Source organism: Opisthocomus hoazin, chromosome 7 (assembly GCF_030867145.1).
Source record: "Opisthocomus hoazin isolate bOpiHoa1 chromosome 7, bOpiHoa1.hap1, whole genome shotgun sequence".
In the NCBI taxonomy this organism is placed as follows: domain Eukaryota; kingdom Metazoa; phylum Chordata; class Aves; order Opisthocomiformes; family Opisthocomidae; genus Opisthocomus; species Opisthocomus hoazin.
This window is the reverse complement of record NC_134420.1, coordinates 1736513-1755589: the sequence shown is the minus strand read 5'-3', so window position 1 is coordinate 1755589 and position 19077 is coordinate 1736513. Positions and strand designations below refer to the sequence as shown.

Here is a 19077-nt window from a genome sequence, read left to right as displayed (position 1 = left end):
GCTTTGGGCGGGCTGTGGACCTCGGTATCTCCAGGGTGTGTTGAGGCAGGGCTAAGCAGCGGCGCTTCTTAGGAGCAGCGCTCCGGAGGGAGATGCTAGGCTGTTCCTCGTAGTATACTACGTTTATGGTGTTAGTACTACAGAGTAGCACGTAGAGGGGTGGTTGCCCCAGCATCCTCACCAAATCCCACTCGCAGGAACCCCATTCCTTCCCAGCTGCACGGAGCCCTGGCCCAGGCTGCCCAGGGACGCTGTGGAGTCTCCTTCTCTGGAGATATTCAAGCCCCGCCTGGCCAAGGTCCTCTACAGCCTGCTGTAGGTGACCCTGCTTGGGCAGGGGGTTGGGCTGGGTGACCCACAGAGGTCCCTTCCAACCCCGACCATTCTGTGATTGTGTGAAAACTTGCAGCTTCAAGGAGGGATGGACCTTCTCCAAGCTCTCATCCCCGCACAGCAGGATGGGTTGCTGCCAGGGGCTTAGGTGAGGTGTTGGGTTCATGTTGGGTTCACGTCAGGCAGCGCCTACCGGTGCCGGCCGGCCCTGCGGGCACCCGAGAGCGGCATCGGTGCGGGGCTTGAGGAACAGCATCAGAGGCTGTCTCTGTTGCCCCAGCACAGCTCTCCTTCCCCTCCCATGTGCCAGCGGTGTGTTACGGCTGTATGTGTGCGTAGAGGTGGCCTTCACAGCGTGCGGTGAGGTGGGACAAGGGGCAACGGGCACAAACTGAAGCAGAGGAAGCTCCAGCTGAACATGAGGAAGAACTTCTTCCCTCTGAGGGTGATGGAGCCCTGGCCCAGGCTGCCCAGGGAGGTTGTGGAGTCTCCTTCTCTGGAGATATTCAAGACCATCCTGGACAAGGTCCTCTACAACCTACTGTAGGTGACCCTGCTTCGGCAGGAGGGTTGGACTAGATGACCCACAGAGGTCCCTTCCAACCCCAACCATTCTGTGATTCTGTGGGACTGCTCACGATGCAGTCGCTGTTCACGCGTGGTGGGACGTGGAGGTGACCTGGCCCCCCAGCCCTGCCCAACAGACCCCCCGCTGCCTCTGCTCCTGGGCGTGTGGCTCGTCCTTCCCCCCCACACGCGTGAACCTCTCGTGGTGGACACGGGGCTCCGGTCTAACGCCTGCTGCCTTCTCCACAGCCCGATGCTCACGTACCGCGTAGACGCTGACAAGGGCTTCAACTTCTCAGTCGGTGACGACGCCTTTGTGTGCCAGAAGAAGAATCACTTCCAGGTCACGGTCTACATCGGCATGCTTGGAGATCCCAAGTATGTGAAGACCCCCGAGGGCCTGAAACCCTTAGAGTGCTTCTACCTGAAGCTGCACGGAGTGAAGGCAAGCGGGAGCTGAGGGCCCGTAGTGAAGGAGAAGGGGTGCTTGGCAGATGGCTGGGGTCAGGCGACGCCGTGTCTTGACGTGCTAGGTTGTAGGGGAGCATCTAGGAGAGTGCTGAAGGCCAGAACAAGGCAGATCTTGAAATACGAGTCCTGAGATGGACTCCATTACTGCCTCGGTGTCTTCAGGGCTGCCTCTCGCTCGCCTTGGACTCTGGAGGTACACAGGCACTTTGGGAAGAGCCTTTCACCCTCAGCTACCCCCCCCGCCGAGGGAGGCACCCGTCCTTGGGCAACGGCCACGCTCAAGTTGGGTGTTGCCAGTCGGTCGTGCTGGGCAGACAGCTGGCCTGTGCTGGGGAGCGGGAGGTGGGAAGGGAAGGTCTCAGCTCGCCGCTCTTTCTCACACCCCCAAATCTTTCTCTCCAGCTAGAGGCCTTGAACCAGTCGATCAATATAGAGCAGTCGCAGTCCGACCGCAGCAAGCGGCCCTTCAACCCCGTCACGTGAGTATTGCCCGGGGTGTGTTCGCGTGGGGAAGTGCCACCAGGGAATAAGCAACAGCAAGATATTGCTAATAGATCTTTTATTGATAGAATATGTCTATTGTATTGTTATAGTAGGCTCAGGATAGTGCTGTGGGCGTCACACTCTCCAGTTTTCTCTGTTTCCCGCAGCAAAGTTTTCCTCTCCTTACGTTCCCCACTCTGCTCTGTGCCTGGTTCATAGACCTGCCTTGGTGGAGCGCGCCAGGAGATGGCCGTTCCCCAGAGAACCTCCTTTTGAGCAGTGTCCTCACTCGTTCCTCTGCTTTCCTTGCCTCAGGGTCAACCTGCCTCCGGAGCAGGTCACCAAGGTCACCGTGGGGCGGCTGCACTTCAGCGAGACCACAGCCAACAACATGCGGAAGAAGGGCAAGCCCAACCCAGACCAGAGGTGAGGAGCACGGGTGCCTTCTCCAAGCTGCTCTGAGCACTCGAGGCCTGTGGATGTGCTAGTCCCTCGGCTGAGGAGTGTGGCTGGAGGGAGGGGGACGTGTGGGGACAGGTCCTGAATTGGCCATCCTTGTCTATGTGGAGGGAGGTGTCTGTTTTGGCCGCAAGAAGGGGTTCCTCAACTCTGTGAGGGGTTTGCCCGACAGCACGAGGAGAGGGGATGTGCCAAGCTTGGTGGAAGCAGGGTCAGCAGGTCCCAGCGCCGGGTGGTGGCCTGACCCCTCTGCCCTCTTGGCAGGTATTTCATGCTCGTGGTAGCCTTGCAGGCGCATGCGCAGAACCAGAACTACACGCTGGCAGCCCACATCTCGGAGCGCATCATCGTCAGAGTAAGTCCCTCTCTCCTCCCTCAGCCCTTGCAGGTGCCCCGCAGGCCTTTGCCGCATGGCGCGGGCAATCCGCCCACCTTCTTCTGGGGTGCTTTCCCCACCCAGCCCTTTCCCACCTTCTCCAAACTCTTAGTGCCTTGCTTGTCACTGTCCCTTTCACAGAATCACAGGATGGTCGGGGTTGGAAGGGACCTCTGTGGGTCATCTGGTCCAACCCCCGGCCGAAGCAGGGGCACCTACAGTAGGTTGTAGAGGACCTTGTCCAGGCAGGGCTTGAAGATCTCCAGAGAAGGAGACTCCACAGCCTCCCTGGGCAGCCTGGGCCAGGGTTCCGTCACCCTCAGAGGGAAGAAGTTCTTCCTCGGGTTCAGCTGGAGCTTCCTGTGCCTCAGTTTGTGCCCATTGCCCCTTGTCCTGTCGCTGGGCACCACTGAAAAGAGCTTGGCCCCATCCCCATGGCTGGGTTCTGGCTCCAGCCTTTCCACCACTGCTTAGAGTGGCCTCAGGGTGTGCAAGAACCTGTTGCAGGACAGGGAAGGCGTCCCGTTCTCCCAAGGTTGGACCAATGTCCAAGGTAGAGCTGTTGGGAGCGAGGGAGCAGACTCTAGAGCAGGGACAAGGCCTCCAGGTGCAGGAGGACTGGAGACCTTCCCCAGGGCAGCACCTTTGGCGTGTGCCAAGGCAGCAGAGCTCAAACGTGGAGGAGCGGGGAGAGAGAGGCACCGTGCCCCGGCTCTTCCGGGGCTCTGCCGGAGCACTCAGCTCCGAGACGTGGAGGTGGGGGGTAAAACACAAACGGAGGAACCTCGGAGTCTGCACACAAGTCCACGATGAATTACGCAGCCTCCAGGATGCCCAGCCCAGAAATGAAGGGATTTGCAGGCAGTCTGGGCTGCCCCGTCTCAACAGAACCACGGCCCAGAACCCCAGGGTTTGGGACCCAGGAGCAACAACCAGGTCACTGGGTCTCCTGCTGTCCTGCGTGGTTCCCGTTGGGGTTGTTGGAGCAGCTCTGATAGCTGAGAGAACAGACAGCTCCAGAAAGCAAGGATATTCCTTTCGGGAGAGGAGCAGAGCAGACACGGCCTTGGTTCCTGCAGGGCCAGCAGATGAACGCCAAGGCTGCCTCTGCTGGCAGGGCAGGCCGGGATCCGTTCTGGATCCCTGCCCCTGCCACTTCGCCTTGGGCAGCTGCAAAGCTCCGTCTCGCACCTCCGTGGCCTTGCTTGTCCTCTGCTGGCTCTGTCCCTCCCGTGAGGCTGGGGCTGCAGCACCTCAGCCTCGAGGTCTTCCTAGGGCTGGGATTGGGTGCGCTGCGGGCTTGGAGAGGGCACCCGTGCCAGGATCTCACGACCTGTTCTGTTCATTCCCAAAAGGCCCCTCCAGCTTCTCAGGGTACCTGGAAGAACATGCCCCAGTTTCAGCCAAGATCTTCCCCATCTGTTTCCCTGCTGTGGAGCAAGGACACCCTTGCTCCTGGGTGCTTCTGCCAGGGTTTGGTTGGCAGCTGCTTCCCACTCCTACGAACGGGGATGGCACAGATGCTGCTGCCGTAGGGTGCCTGGCACTGCCCAGGCCACCACAGCAACGTGGGGCTCTCTGAAGTCCGTCGGTCACCCGTGGGCTGTCCTGCTGTCCGGTCCTTCTGCAGTGTGCGTAGTGGGATGGGTCTGTGGGCTCTGCTGGCATCCTCGCTCTGTCTACACCTCCGAGTGCCTCTGCCCAGCAGCACTGCAGTGTTTCTCTCCCTGGTTTTGCCCCGTGCTGCTTTTCAGCCCCCTCTTCCCTGTCTCTCCACAGGCCTCCAACCCTGGCCAGTTTGAGAGCGACAGCGACGTGCTCTGGCAGCGGGCGCAGCTCCCTGACACCGTTTTTCACCACGGCCGGGTTGGCATCAACACGGACCGCCCCGATGAAGCCCTGGTGGTCCATGGCAATGTGAAGGTCATGGGTTCGCTGATGCACCCCTCAGACGTCCGAGTGAAGGAGGACATCCAGGAGGTAAGAGCCAGGCAAACCAGGGTAGGCTTGGGGGGATCGGGGATCTGGAGAGGCACCGCAGAGAGTGGCCCTGTGAGCCTGTTTGAGCTGCTGCTTTGGCACTGTCCTTATGGACAAGCTGAGCTCCTGCTCCTTAGAAGCCTTTCTGTCCCTGTCTGTCCCAAACACCGCCTGTCCACCGTGTCTTAGGGGACACTGACTCTTCCACTGTTTGCCAGAACTAGCAAACCCAGAAGGTACAAGCAGGTGAGCGTAGCAGATAGCACACTGGGGCGTGCCGGAGCCTGGCTGGGAGGCTCAGCTCTGCTCTGAAGTCACAGAATCACAGAATCACAGAATAGTAGGGGTTGGAAGGGACCTCTGTGGGTCACCCAGTCCAACCCCCTGCCCAAGCAGGGTCACCCAGAGCAGGGGGCACAGGACCTTGTCCAGGCGGGGCTGGAATATCTCCAGAGAAGGAGACTCCACAGCCTCCCTGGGCAGCCTGGGCCAGGGCTCCGTCACCCTCAGAGGGAAGAAGTTCTTCCTCGGGTTCAGCTGGAGCTTCCTCTGCTTCAGTTTGTGCCCGTTGCCCCTTGTCCTGTCACTGGGCACCACTGGAAAGAGTCTGGCCCCATCATCCTGACCCCCACCCTGCAGACATTTCGAGGCATTTCCAAGGTCCCCTCTCAGCCTTCTCTTCTCCAGGCTGAACAAGCCCAGCTCCCTCAGCCTCTCCTCGTAGGGGAGATGTTCCAGTCCCCTCATCATCCTCGTAGCCCTCCACTGGACTCTCTCCAGTAGCTCCTCATCTTTCTTGAACTGGGGAGCCCAGAACTGGACACAGTACTCCAGATGGGGCCTCCCCAGGGCAGAGCAGAGGGGGAGGAGAACCTCCCTCGTCCTGCTGGCCACACTCTTCTTGATGCAGCCCAGGATCCCATTGGCTTTCTTGGCAGCCAGGGCACACTGCTGGCTCATGGTTAACCTGTCGTCCACCAGGACACCCAGGTCCCTGTCCAGAAAAGCTGGCTGCAATCACGTCTCGTATTTGTGAGAGCTGCCTGGGGCCTGGCTGTGCAGCGGGACTCGGTCTCCTCCTGGCTCCACTACCCAGGGAACTTGCTCAGTGACAAGAACCGGAGATTAACCCCAGTGCTAATTAGCTGCTTGTGCTGATGGCTGATCCGAGCAGGGTTCAGGGCTGTCTCACAAAGGTGTTCCCCTCTTCACTGCCCTGGTGAGGCCCCATCTGGAGTACTGTGTCCAGTTCTGGGCTCCCCAGCTCAAGAAAGATGAGGAGCTACTGGAGAGAGTCCAGCGCAGGGCTACGAGGATGATGAGGGGACTGGAACATCTCCCCTATGAGGAGAGGCTGAGGGAGCTGGGCTTGTTCAGCCTGGAGAAGAGAAGGCTGCGAGGGGACCTTAGAAATGCCTCTAAATATCTCCAGGGTGGGGGTCAGGAGGATGGGGCCAAGCTCTTTTCAGTGGTGCCCAGAGACAGGACAAGGGGCAATGGGCACAAACTGAAGCAGAGGAAGCTCCAGCTGAACATGAGGAAGAACTTCTTCCCTCTGAGGGTGACGGAGCCCTGGCCCAGGCTGCCCAGGGAGGTTTTGGAGTCTCCTTCTCTGGAGATCTTCAAGCCCTGCCTGGACAAGGTCCTGTGCAGCCTGCTGTAGGTGACCCTGCTTGGGCAGGGGGTTGGACTGGGTGACCCACAGAGGGCCCTGCCAACCCCTGCCATGGTGGGATTCTGTGTTACCACGAGCACAGCGGGTTTTGCTGCCTGGCATCAGGGTCACGGGAACTTCAGAAGCAGCACCCCGCTTAGGAGTCGCGTGTGTCTGTTTTGTCCCAGGTGGACACCACAGAGCAGCTGAAGAGGATCTCCCGTATGCGGCTAGTACACTACAACTACAAGCCCGAGTTTGCGGCCACGGTGGGCATTGACAACACCTCCGAGACAGGTACGGGCCCCGCGGCACGGCACGGTGACCTGCACGCGGCCGTGTGGCCGTTAGGGAGTGGGAGAGGAGGTGGCACTTCTCACAGGTGGCTTGTAGCGCTTCTGTGATAAGGCTTCTCCAAGGACCCACCTCTCTCCAGGGGTAGAGCTACGCACCGCGGTGGGGTGACGCAAATACCCCGTCCATGTAACCTGGGAACCAGCCTTGTCTGAGCAGCCTCTGCTCTTCTGCTGAGCCTGTGTGGGCTGCGCGGGCCACAGGGCCTCCAAGGAGCTCCTTGGCCTGGGTGAGGGGACGGCAGCCCTGGTGTCGTCCCCAGTGAGCAGGGTTCCTGCCAGCGGCTGCATGGGCCAGGGAAAGAGCTGTGGCAGGAGGAGCTCTGCCCCACCATGTTGACCCACTGTGGTGTTTCCATGCAGGTGTCATTGCTCAGGAGGTAAAGGAGATCCTCCCTGAAGCTGTGAAGGACACCGGGGACCTGGTCTTTTCCAATGGGAAGACCCTTGAGAACTTCCTGGTGGTGAACAAGGTTGGTGGGCAGCCAGAAGGGGCAAGGAGGTTGGGGAAGCTGTTGAACGTGGCTCAGGGGAGTTGTGGAGCTGGAAGTGGAGGAGGGAAACTGCGATGCCCGGGAAATGCTTCTAGGCAAACATCACCCGTATGAGTTTCAGACCTGGCTGGTCTTTCAGATGTCAGGAGCAGCCCTGGGTGGACGGCAGACATCAGCAGGGAGGAACTAGCCTGACGCTGGTGAGAGTTGGCAGCATCTCCCTCAGGAAGGGCTCCTTGTTGGCAGCCTCCTGGAGGGAGGCTCTTAGTCATAATCTCTCCTTCCGAGATAAGATAAGGTGCTTATGTCAAGATAACCCAGAGCACCTGGCTGCCTGACCTCTCTGTAACCTGTGGCCGCCTGTTTGCTGCTCTGGGCGTCAAGGGGACAGCCTCCCGTAGCACACATGGAAGGGACAGCCTCCCGAGGCTGCCAGCTCTCTCCTGCATCGCTCTGCCCAGCGTAGGAGCGGCCAGGACCCACCTTAGTGCCTTGTTGCTCCTTTGTGGAAGCCTCGATCCCTGCAGTTACCTCCCCAGCTCGCAGCAGGTAGGAGCGTGACCTTTTCTGTCCCGTCTGCCCGTGGCCAGGCCATTGCTGTCCTTAGTTTCTGCATACGGCCCTCGTCCCTGCTCTACCTGAGCTCTCCAACGGGGCATCTACCTGCTGCTACAAATAGTCCAAGATCTTCTGAACGTAGTGCTGGACCAGCAGGCCAGGGAGGTCTTTGGCCTAGGGGAGCTCCATCTGGGGCAGCGGAGTGGCACAGCCCGAGGAGGGGTAAGGGGCAGGGGTGATGGCACAGCGGCGGCAGCAGGACGTGGGACGTGGCTGCGGATGTGCCGGAGAGAAATGGTTGTGCTGGAGCACCCTGCCTTTATGAGAGGGGCTGCAGGAGGAAGGTTGCTCTCCAGAGGCTTCTGGATTTGGGCTCTCTGTTGGTCTGTTGGATGGTGCTGCAGAGCAACGCCAACAGCTCGTGCTGTAGAGCAAGAGACAGACTTGGAGGGCTGGGGAGGGGCAGAGAAAAAGGGGTAGAGGGGGAGCCCCCTCTGTTCTGCCCTGGTGAGGCCCCATCTGGAGCACTGCGTGGTGTTCTGGGCTCCCCAGTTCAAGAAAGATGAGGAGCTGCTGGAGAGAGTCCAGCGGAGGGCTATGAGGATGAGGAGGGGACTGGAGCATCTCCCCTACGAGGAGAGGCTGAGGGAGCTGGGCTTGTTCAGCCTGGAGAAGAGAAGGCTGAGAGGGGACCTTAGAAATGCCTCTAAATATCTGCAGGGTGGGGGTCAGGAGGACGGGGCCAGACTCTTTCCAGTGGTGCCCAGCGACAGGACAAGGGGCACCGGGCACAAACTGGAGCAAAGGAAGCTCCAGCTGAAGATGAGGAAGAACTTCTTCCCTCTGAGGGTGACGGAGCCCTGGCCCAGGCTGCCCAGGGAGGCTGTGGAGTCTCCTTCTCTGGAGATCTTCAAGCCCCGCCTGGCCGCGGTGCTGTGCCCCCTGCTCTGGGTGACCCTGCTTGGGCAGGGGGTGGGACTGGGTGACCCCAGAGGTCCCTGCCAACCCCGACCATTCTGTGAGCATTGCTCACTTGGTTTGACCAAGGGCTCCTGATTGAAGGTGGAGACTTTGTGTCTGTCCTTCGGACTGAGAAGAATTCTGGATTAGCACCAGTAGAAGACAGAGTTCTCGGGGATCCTGCACCAACATTTATTGTTTTGGTTGGGTTTGAAGAGATATTGTCTCTTGGTCTTGCGTGCAGGGGCTGTAGAGACCCAGATGTGCCGTGCTGGGTGATTCCCTGCCCCAGAGCTGGGTGTGGGGCGTAGGAGAGCAGGCAGGGTGGCCAGACCCAGGACGGGGAAGCAGGAGTGCCTCCGCGTGCCAGGCCACTCAGACTGCCCACCTGTTCCCTGGCAGGAGCGCATCTTCATGGAGAACGTGGGAGCCGTGAAGGAGCTGTGCAAACTGACAGACAACCTGGAGACCCGCATCGATGAGCTGGAGAGGTGGAGTCACAAGCTGGCCAAGCTCAAGCGGCTGGACAGCATGAAGTCAACTGTGAGCTCTGGGGCATTCAGGTACGGGCGTACTGAGGGCACGGGAGCCAGAAGCGAGGTCTCCTTTGGAGCCCAGGCAGCCCCAAGTGACAGCTCGGTTTGGGAAAGGGGAGATGGGGAGGAGTGGTGGGGTCTTGGCAGTTGTCATTTGGTCTGGGGTGGATTCAAGGAGCTGAGATTGGTGGGATGGAGCCCTGGCCCGGGCTGCCCAGGGAGGCTGTGGAGTCTCCTTCTCTGGAGATCTTCAAGCCCCGCCTGGACAAGGTCCTGTGCAGCCTGCTCTGGGTGACCCTGCTTGGGCAGGGGGTTGGACTGGGTGACCCCAGAGGTCCCTTCCAACCCCAAACATTCTGGGATTCTGTGGGACAGGTCTGGCATACACATGCCAACAGCCTGCTCTTAGACCAGCCCAGAAACCCCGGTATGAAATTGTCTCCACGTTTCCCTAGAGTCAGTGAGCAGCTTTCTCAGGGCAAAGAGTTTCTCGTGCTTCCAAAATGGTCCCGCTGACCCTGGACAGCTTCTGCAGGTTTGGGGGCAGAATTCAGGCTCTCTGGGCAACGGACCAGCACTGCACCTACCCCCGAGCAGATGAAGTGATGAGGGGCTGTGACTGTCGTGCCACAGGGAGATTTCTCCCCTCCTAAAGTATCACCTTTCAGCCCCGGCATCGCTTCAAGTGCTGTCACGGCGCAGCTCAGCTCCGTTCCTCCTCTCTCCTTGCAGCCAAACTGGAAGCCAGTTCAGCCGAGCGGGGAGTGTGCCCCACAAAAAGAGGCCCCACAAGGTAGCCAGCAAGGTAAGGGACTGCTCCCAAAGGAGAAGGTGGTCTGAGAACAGTCACCTGCGTGGTCCTCCTGTGTTTTCTGACACGTGCTGCACAGGGAGAGACCCTGTCTGCTCCCATTTCCATAACCTCTCCTTCCTTTCTGTCCGTCCCTAATGAAGGCGTTATCCAGCTTCTGCTTTGCGGTGGTTCAGGGCTTGAACCAAGAGAGCTTGGGATGGGCTGGGTGGGATCCGTGCAAGGACCAGAGCAGTAAGGAGCCCTGAGCTGATCTTGGGGTTTTTTTCCCTCTTGCAGTCACCGTCAGTTGTGCCAGAACAGGCCTGCATCAGCCAGCGCTTCCTGCAAGGCACCATCATTGCCCTGGTCATCATCATGGCGTTCAGGTGAGGCCACGCAGCCGGGCTGCTGCTTCTCCGCGGTCTCTCTCCAGCTCGCCGGTACGGCCCGTGCCATCCGTGGGGTGCTGTGGCCCTGGGGCTCCTTTGCTGGGCTGAAATCCCTCGGAAGCACGTCAGCACCGGGACGTGTCCCTCACCCTCAGCCTCTACCCCTCGCTTTCTTTCCAGTGTGGTGTCCATGTCCACGCTGTACGTGCTGAGCTTGCGCAGCGAAGAGGACCTCGTGGATATGGATGGGTAGGTACCTCTGGGCTCGGGGGGAGGGGGGTTTGTGGTGACTGGGGGGGCTCTGAAGCACAAAAAGCAGCCGCTGTGGGGTTATTGAGCGTGGTTCCAGTGAGCCAAGCCATAACACCAACCAAAGGCATCCACACATCCCAGTCTGGTGTCAGTTAAATTATCTGGAGCAAGAAGCGAGGAACAGAGAAGAAGAAAATACCCCGTGGCTTGCCTGCTCACATACCCACTCGTGGCCGGTCTGAAAGTGCTTTGGATGCTTCTCCAGTCGTCCCACTGGTGGCACTGGGGCTGGACCAGTCTGCACTAGGCAAGAGTTGCCCTCTGCAAGCAGTGTCCTTGGCGTGGAGAGAGCCTGGAGGGACGGTCCCCAGCCCGGCAAGCGCGCGCACGGGCAGCCTGTGCTGGGCATGCAGGTTTTGGCACACCTCGCTCCTTCGGGAGCTCGTGTCACCAGATAATGAGTCTCTTTTTCTCTCTCTCTCTTCCCCCTCTCCTATTTCTCTCCCTCCTGTTCTGGTTACGTCTCTCATCCAACCCATTTTCTCCAATTTTCCCGTTCTTGTCCTTGCATCTCCGTTATCCTCCACGTCCTCTTCCATTCCCCCCATCCTCCTCATCTTCTACCGCCCTGCCTTGTCGTCCCGTCTCCCTTCGCTGTCCTGTAGCTCTTTCGCTGTGCCCACTGCCTGTCTCCTGGCCCTCTTTCGGCACAGGGGTCCTGGGGTCCCGGTCGCTCTGTGCCCACGGTATGTTACTGTTTTGTTATATTATTATTGAATTGCTGCATCCCTTCTCTCAGTTCCGCTGCTTTCTTCCATCTCTGCCACAGAAGACCAAGAACCTTAAGGCAAATTGAAAGCAAAGAAAGGGATGTGAAGATGCTTCAGCAAGGGGGACTCCACGAGGATTAGGAATCCCATCAGGAAGGGGAAATTAGGATTAGGAGATTGAAGAAGCAATTAATCGAAGGTTAAATAAAGAAATTACATGCTACAGGTAGAGCAGGAGCAGACAGTTTGAAAGGGGTGGAGGGAGTGTGTAAAAAGGATGAAGGCTTTGAAGAATGAGCCAAAAAGCTGTTCCTACCCTCTCTTCAGATGTGAGTGGCTTTGTTGTGGAGGGTCGCTCTCAAGTACGGGACAGCTTACGGTGCAAAAGGACCGAAAAAGCCCTAAATTATTTCTTTTTATGAGCTGTCACCACTGGGAATGTTTGGAAAGGTACTGACACAGGGCGAGCTGGCGGATTTTCTCGTTGGGGACAGACCTGTCAAGCCACCTCAGTTAGTGGGGTCTGCAGGGCTGCTGCGAAATCCTTCCCGTAAGAGGAAAACAGAAGGAACAATTCATTTGTTCTTTAAGAACTCCCCAGAGTGTTTCCCAGGAAGCTGTTAAAAAGGTAATTGCTGGCGGGATGCGATATTAAGCCACGCCTGGAAAGCGCTGACGAGGCGGTGGAGGAAGACGAGGGGCGAGGGCAGGTTTTTGGCTGGGATGAAGGTTAGCTCCAGAGGCCGGTGGCCACGTCCTCTCCAGGAGGCCGGCGTTGCGTCTCCTTTCACCAGGAAAAAAAAGATGCACAGTGAGTAAAGTCTTGCAGGTTTCTCTAAACGAGCGAAAGCTCCGTTTATCTTTGAGAAACCTTGAGTGACGCTGAGGGGACAGGCAAGACGGGGGTAGAGGACAAAGCAGAAGGTGGAACAGGTAAATCTGAACGGCTCCCACGCTTGGGCAGGGTCTGCACCATAAAATCTGGAACATCTTTGTTAGGAGCTCAGTAAAAATTTCGGCTCCGTGGGCAGCTACAGAAGGCGTTTTGGTTTATCCCACGTCTCTTTTCAGTGGTGCCCAGTGACAGGACAAGGGGCAATGGGCACAAACTGAGGCACAGGAAGTTCCGTCTGAACCCGAGGAAGAACTTCTTCCCTCTGAGGGTGACGGAGCCCTGGCCCAGGCTGCCCAGGGAGGCTGTGGAGTCTCCTTCTCTGGAGATATTCCAGACCCGCCTGGACAAGGTCCTGTGCAGCCTGCTCTGGGTGACCCTGCTTCGGCAGGGGGGTTGGACTAGATGACCCACAGAGGTCCCTTCCAACCCCTACTATTCTGTGATTCTGTGATTCTGTCTCTGTGGGCGGTAGCTGGTGCCCAGAAGTGGTGTTGCTCCAGGCTCCTGGGAAGCCGTGGGAGAAAACCCGCCCGAGGCAGCAGTTCGTGCCCTGTCGCGTCTGCCTTACCCTCAGGAGATGCCTGTGGTGTCCTCAGGTCTCGGGAGCCTCAGTGAAACAACTCAAATTACGTGGGGTGAATCCCAGTGGGATTGTCTGTATTTCTAGAAAACAAGGTGAGGAACAGTCATGTTTCTGAGAGGTAAGGGGCACCTCCCTTAGGGAATGGGGAGTGCTTGAAGCTGTTGTGGCCCTAACTGGGAGGTGTGGTAGATACACCAGAAGGCTGTGCTGCCATTCAGCGTGACCTGGATAGGCTGGAAAGCTGGGCAGAGAGGAACCTGATGAGGTTCAACAAAGCCAAATGCAGGGTCCTGCACCTGGGGAGGAACAACCTCATGCACCAGTACAGGCTTGGGGTGGACCTGCTGGAGAGCAGCTCTGCGGAGAGGGACCTGGGTGTCCTGGTGGACGACAGGTTAACCATGAGCCAGCAGCATGCCCTGGCTGCCAAGAAGGCCAATGGGATCCTGGGGTGCATCAAGAAGAGTGTGGCCAGCAGGGCGAGGGAGGTTCTCCTTCCCCTCTACACTGCCCTAGTGAGGCCTCATCTGGAGTACTGTGTCCAGTTCTGGGCTCCCCAGTTCAAGAAAGATGAGGAGCTACTGGAGAGAGTCCAGCAGAGGGCTACAAGGATGATGAGGGGACTGGAACATCTCTCCTACGAGGAGAGGCTGAGGGAGCTGGGCTTGTTCAGCCTGGAGAAGAGAAGGCTGAGAGGGGACCTTAGAAATGCCTCTAAATATCTGCAGGGTGGGGGTCAGGAGGACGGGGCCAGACTCTTTCCAGTGGTGCCCAGCGACAGGACAAGGGGCAACGGGCACAAACTGAAGCAGAGGAAGCTCCAGCTGAAGATGAGGAAGAACTTCTTCCGTCTGAGGGTGACGGAGCCCTGGCCCAGGCTGCCCAGGGAGGCTGTGGAGTCTCCTTCTCTGGAGATCTTCAAGCCCCGCCTGGACAAGGTCCTGTGCAGCCTGCTCTGGGTGACCCTGCTTCGGCAGGAGGGTTGGACTGGGTGACCCCAGAGGTCCCTTCCAACCCCGACCATGCTGTGATTCTGTGATTCTGTAACGTGTTGAGACCCGAGCACGTAAATCCACCCCAGAGACCGCCGTTGGAAGTCGAGTCCTCTGAGGACACCGTGTTCCAGAGTGAGCATCAAGGGAGCACTGGCGTCCTCTGAGCCAGCTGGAACTTGTCCCTGCCCCACGATCTGCTGTGGCATTCCCTAGCTCTCCTCGCTGTCTTCCCGGCTTGCGTGCCTCTGTCCTGCTTTTCCTTTCCCAGCTCCACCTCAGCCTGCGCTTCTCCTCACCCTTGCGCTCTCCCCGTCTGTTCTTGCTCCGTGTACCTGGTCCCGTCGCCCTCGTGCTAACCGCCGCTTCTTCACGTAGAAGTGACACCGTTGTCCCCCGTGGCAGAGGTTTTTCACCGTATTTTCCTGCGTTTCAGGGCAAGCCAGAACTTTGACAAAACGCAGACGGTGCGATCCACAGCTGCGTCGGACGGAGCCAGCAGCAGGACCCCCACGCACCACGGTAGGTCGCAGCGGGGCAGAGAGCCTGGCAGACGGACACCTGGATGGGTCCTGGTGCAGAGCGAGGAACGTGGCTGCTCCTCCGTGCCGGGGGCTTGCTGGGACTGTGCTGTCCTCGTACTGGGAGGTCCTGGGGCTGTGGTTTCGTGGGAGGGATGCTGGTCCCGTTAGATGCCTCTCCCCTTGACTGACTTCGCGTGTCCCTGCTGCTTGCTCTGCAGCTGCGGTGGACACGCGTGACTTAGTCTTCAGTTTACCTGGGCACAGTGTGCAAGCATGCTTCAGCCCACCGTGTTTCTCCACCTGCTGTTCTCCTGCTCCCACCAATGCCTCCTCCGTTGCCCTCTCTGAGACCGGCCCCACTCACGCCACTAACCGGACAGGTGAGTACCAGCCCAGGCACCCCGGAGCTGCTGGAGCAACGCCGAGGTCTGCCTGTCCCACCGTTGCATCACCTCGTGTCCCCAGATCCCTCTCACCTCGTGTCCTACCTCGGCACGTTCTGAAAAGGACCTGCAGCCCGCCCTTCAGAACGTGCGTGGTGTCCTCCCCACCCGCTGTCTGGGTCGAGACCCACTCCGGCAGGCAGCTGGGGGACACAGTGGGACTGCCAGGCCGAGCAGCCCTCCTTCTGGCGTGGTTCATAGAATCACAGAACATTAGGGGTTGGAAGGGACCTCTGGGGTCACCCAGTGCCACCCCCTGCCCAAGCAGGGTCACCCAGAGCAGGCTGCACAGCACCGTGTCCAGGCGGGGCTTGAATATCTCCAGAGAAGGAGACTCCACAGCCCCTCTGGGCAGCCTGGGCCAGGGCTCCGTCACCCTCAGAGGGAAGAAGTTCTTCCTCATCTTCAGCTGGAGCTTCCTCTGCTTCAGTTTGTGCCCGTTGCCCCTTGTCCTGTCGCTGGGCACCACTGGAAAGAGTCTGGCCCCGTCCTCCTGACCCCCACCCTGCAGATATTTAGAGGCATTTCTAAGGTCCCCTCGCAGCCTTCTCTTCTCCAGGCTGAACAAGCCCAGCTCCCTCAGCCTCTCCTCACAGGAGAGATGCTCCAGTCCCCTCCTCATCCTCACAGCCCTGCGCTGGACTCTCTCCAGTAGCTCCTCATCTTTCTTGAACTGGGGAGCCCAGAGCTGGACACAGCACTGCAGATGGGGCCTCACCAGGGCAGAGCAGAGGGGGAGGAGAACCTCCCTCACCCTGCTGCCCACACTCCTCTTGATGCACCCCAGGATCCCATCGCCCTTCTTGGCACCCAGGGCACGCTGCTGGCTCATGGTCACCCTGTCATCCCCCAGCACTCCCAGTCCCTCTCCCCAGCGCTGCTCTCCAGCCCGGCAGGCGCAGAGGCTGGGAAGCCTCAGCTCCTCACAGCGGGGGCGAGACGGGAGGTGACGTGGGGACGGGACCAACGCAGCGCTGGGAGCGGTCCTCTCTGCCCTGGCCTCGGAGGTCGGGAGCGCTGCCGGCCGCTCGCTGCCTCTCAGCACAACTCTTCTCTCCCTTTTCTTCGCAGACCAAAGTCAGACCTCGCTGCTGCCGGCGACAAATATCAAAGCCAAATCCAGGGGCACCATCAGCGGGAAAGGGATCTCCTACACCAAGTGGCCAAAGACGCCTGACAGGTCTCAGAGCTTCGGCAGCCCCAATGCCAGCCCCTCCTCCCCCTTCACCCACCTCCAGGGCAAATCCAAGTCCACCTCCAACCTCTCGCTCTCCCGCAGCAACTCCCCGCTGGGGCAGGCCCGGCAGCAGCGCAGCGTCCAGCAGCCGGTGAGCGAGTGGCCCCGCACGGAGGGTCCCGGCGCGGATGGTAGGTGGACCCCTGTCTCCTTTCCCTCCCTGCAGCAGCACCGTGCTCCCGCGTTCTCCCCTGGGGTATCCCCAACCAGCTGGGTCTCATCCGTCCTGCACAGCTCTCGTGGTGTCCCCGTTCTGCGGCTTGTTTGCCCCCAGTTCTCCCAGTGCAGCCAGAATCACAGAATCACAGCATGGTCGGGGTTGGAAGGGACCTCTGTGGGTCACCCAGCCCAACCCCCTGCCCAAGCAGGGTCACCCAGAGCAGGCTGCACAGCACCATGCCCAGGCAGGGCTTGAAGATCTCCAGAGAAGGAGACTCCACAGCCTCCCTGGGCAGCCTGGGCCAGGGCTCCATCACCCTCAGAGGGAAGAAGTTCTTCCTCGGGTTCAGCTGGAGCTTCCTCTGCTTCAGTTTGTGCCCGTTGCCGCTTGTCCTGTCGCTGGGCACCACTGAAAAGAGCTTGGCCCCGTCCTCCTGACACCCACCCTGCAGATATTTATAAGCATTTATAAGGTCCCCTCGCAGCCTTCTCTTCTCCAGGCTGAACAAGCCCAGCTCCCTCAGCCTCTCCTCGTAGGGGAGATGCTCCAGTCCCCTCCTCATCCTCGCAGCCCTCCGCTGGACTCTCTCCAGTAGCTCCTCATCTTTCTTGAACTGGGGAGCCCAGCACTGGACACAGCACTGCAGATGGGGCCTCACCAGGGCAGTGTAGAGGGGAAGGAGAACCTCCCTCGTCCTGATGGCCACACTCTTCTTGATGCACCTCCAGCCCTGCCCTTCCTCTCCACGCTGCCCTACGCTTTCAGGCCATGTTAGCCAGTTGCTGGGTCCCTTCGGAGGCTGCCGTACCGGCGTCTCCGTTCTCACCCCCGTCTTGGCTTGCTCAGCCATTTCCAAATCAGATCTAGAGGAAGAAATGCACGGGCTCAGCCATGCTGGCAGCAGAGAGAAAGGAGTGTGGATGACCAGCCATGGGCATGGTCTGGGGCACCCCTTCTTATATGCTTATAAATATCTGCAGGGTGGGTGTCAGGAGGACGGGGCCAAGCTCTTTCCAGTGGTGCCCAGCGACAGGACAAGGGGCAATGGGCACAAACTGAGGCAGAGGAAGCTCCAGCTGAACCCGAGGAAGAACTTCTTCCCTCTGAGGGTGACGGAGCCCTGGCCCAGGCTGCCCAGGGAGGCTGTGGAGTCTCCTTCTCTGGAGATCTTCAAGCCCCGCCTGGACAAGGTCCTGTGCAGCCTGCTCTGGGTGACCCTGCTTGGGCAGGGGGTTGGGCTGGGTGACCCCAGAGGTCCCTTCCAACCTCTACCATTCTGTGATTCTGTGATTCTGCTGGCTCTCCGTGCCTGGACACGGTGTCAGCCCAGCCCTGCAGCAACCTGACCCCTCTCTGATGAGGTGGTCTCAGTGCCAGGCGTCCCTTCCAGCCCTTCCTGCTCAGAGAACCCCAGCTGCCATCCCTTGGCTGTTCCTAACCAGCCTGTTCTCCCACCCGCAGGGCCAAGCCCAGTGCTGCGCTCCGTCCGCATCGTGGAGCTCGACATGGCCATCCAGTCCCAGTACTGCGCAGCGGCCGACGCGTGCAGGTGAGCCAGGCGAGGTGGGCTGGCAGCACCTTGGTGGCGGCAGCGCTGCGGGAGCTCCGGGGGAAGAAGCAAACAGGCAGCTCCTGGAGCCTTGGGCCGTTTTCTGCCATCACCCCGCAGCAGCAACGTGGGCAGAGGGGCTGGGGCTCCGGTTCCTTCCCGCAGAGCGCAGGAACATTGAGCTTGGTGATCAGCTTGACTTTGGGAGCTAGCCTGGGAAGCTTCCCCCTCCGAAGTCTCAGCCCAGCAGAGATTTTGGGTCCTGGCCTGGCCATCTCCCGGCCGCCTGAAACGCTGTGGTGAGACCTGATGCTCTCTCTGTGTCCCTAGGACTGGAAACTTCACCTACCGCATCCCTGTCAACCAGCTCACGGCGGTGAACACCAACCTGACCCTGGAGATGAAGTGAGTGGGCAGGGCTCGTCCTTTGGGCGTTTCGGTACCCCCCAAGTCGGCTGGGTGCTGTGCCTGAGCTGGGGAAGAGTCAGCAGGGTCTCTGGGTGTCTTCTCTCCCCAGCTCCTCCTCGGCTGTGTCCATCTCCCTCTGTGGCCTTGTCTCCAGCGATCCCTGCCAGGACACTGCCAGCGGGAACGGCTCCGCCGATGCCACAGACGCGCAGGTAGGGAGGCTCACGAGATCCACACGCCTTGTGTCACCCCGGCACAGCGCACGTCCCCCCGGAAGGGACCGCGGCAGCCTGGCTGGGCAGCACGGGAGCTGCTGGGGGGAATCACAGAATCACAGAATGGTTGGGGTTGGCAGGGACCTCTGGGGTCACCCAGCCCAACCCCCTGCCCAAGCAGGGTCACCCAGAGCAGGCTGCACAGCACCGCGTCCAGGCGGGGCTGGAATATCTCCAGAGAAGGAGACTCCACAGCCCCTCTGGGCAGCCTGGGCCAGGGCTCCGTCACCCTCAGAGGGAAGAAGTTCTTCCTCATCTTCAGCTGGAGCTTCCTCTGCTCCAGTTTGTGCCCATTGCCCCTTGTCCTGTCGCTGGGCACCACTGAAAAGAGCTTGGCCCCATCCTCCTGACCCCCACCCTGCAGATATTTATAAGCATTTATTAGGTCCCCTCTCAGCCTTCTCTTCTCCAGGCTGAACAAGCCCAGCTCCCTCAGCCTCTCCTCGTAGGAGAGATGCTCAAGTCCCCTCCTCATCCTCGTAGCCCTCTGCTGGACTCTCTCCAGTAGCTCTTCATCTTTCTTGAACTGGGGAGCCCAGCACTGGACACAGCACTGCAGATGGGGCCTCACCAGGGCAGTGTA

The 19077-nt window shown here is 59.6% G+C and overlaps 1 protein-coding gene across 6 annotated transcripts in view; it reads left to right on the top strand.

The window, feature by feature from the left end:
- The window catches only part of MYRF (myelin regulatory factor), a 75489-nt gene that overhangs the window by 53660 nt on the left and 2752 nt on the right, over window positions 1-19077 (top strand). For 2 of the 6 annotated variants that reach the window (XM_075425056.1, XM_075425055.1), the window contains exons 8-25: window positions 1150-1345; window positions 1774-1850; window positions 2170-2280; window positions 2578-2668; window positions 4469-4669; window positions 6512-6620; window positions 7040-7149; window positions 9091-9251; window positions 9957-10029; window positions 10315-10403; window positions 10587-10655; window positions 11324-11404; window positions 14335-14420; window positions 14641-14802; window positions 15937-16233; window positions 17724-17811; window positions 18142-18216; window positions 18329-18431. In XM_075425056.1, coding sequence (XP_075281171.1) covers window positions 1150-1345; window positions 1774-1850; window positions 2170-2280; window positions 2578-2668; window positions 4469-4669; window positions 6512-6620; window positions 7040-7149; window positions 9091-9251; window positions 9957-10029; window positions 10315-10403; window positions 10587-10655; window positions 11324-11404; window positions 14335-14420; window positions 14641-14802; window positions 15937-16233; window positions 17724-17811; window positions 18142-18216; window positions 18329-18431 — 2179 coding nt within the window. The remainder of the gene's footprint in view (window positions 1-1149; window positions 1346-1773; window positions 1851-2169; window positions 2281-2577; window positions 2669-4468; window positions 4670-6511; window positions 6621-7039; window positions 7150-9090; window positions 9252-9956; window positions 10030-10314; window positions 10404-10586; window positions 10656-11323; window positions 11405-14334; window positions 14421-14640; window positions 14803-15936; window positions 16234-17723; window positions 17812-18141; window positions 18217-18328; window positions 18432-19077) is intronic. The other 4 variants (XM_075425059.1, XM_075425057.1, XM_075425058.1 and 1 more) reach the window with 3 other exon arrangements.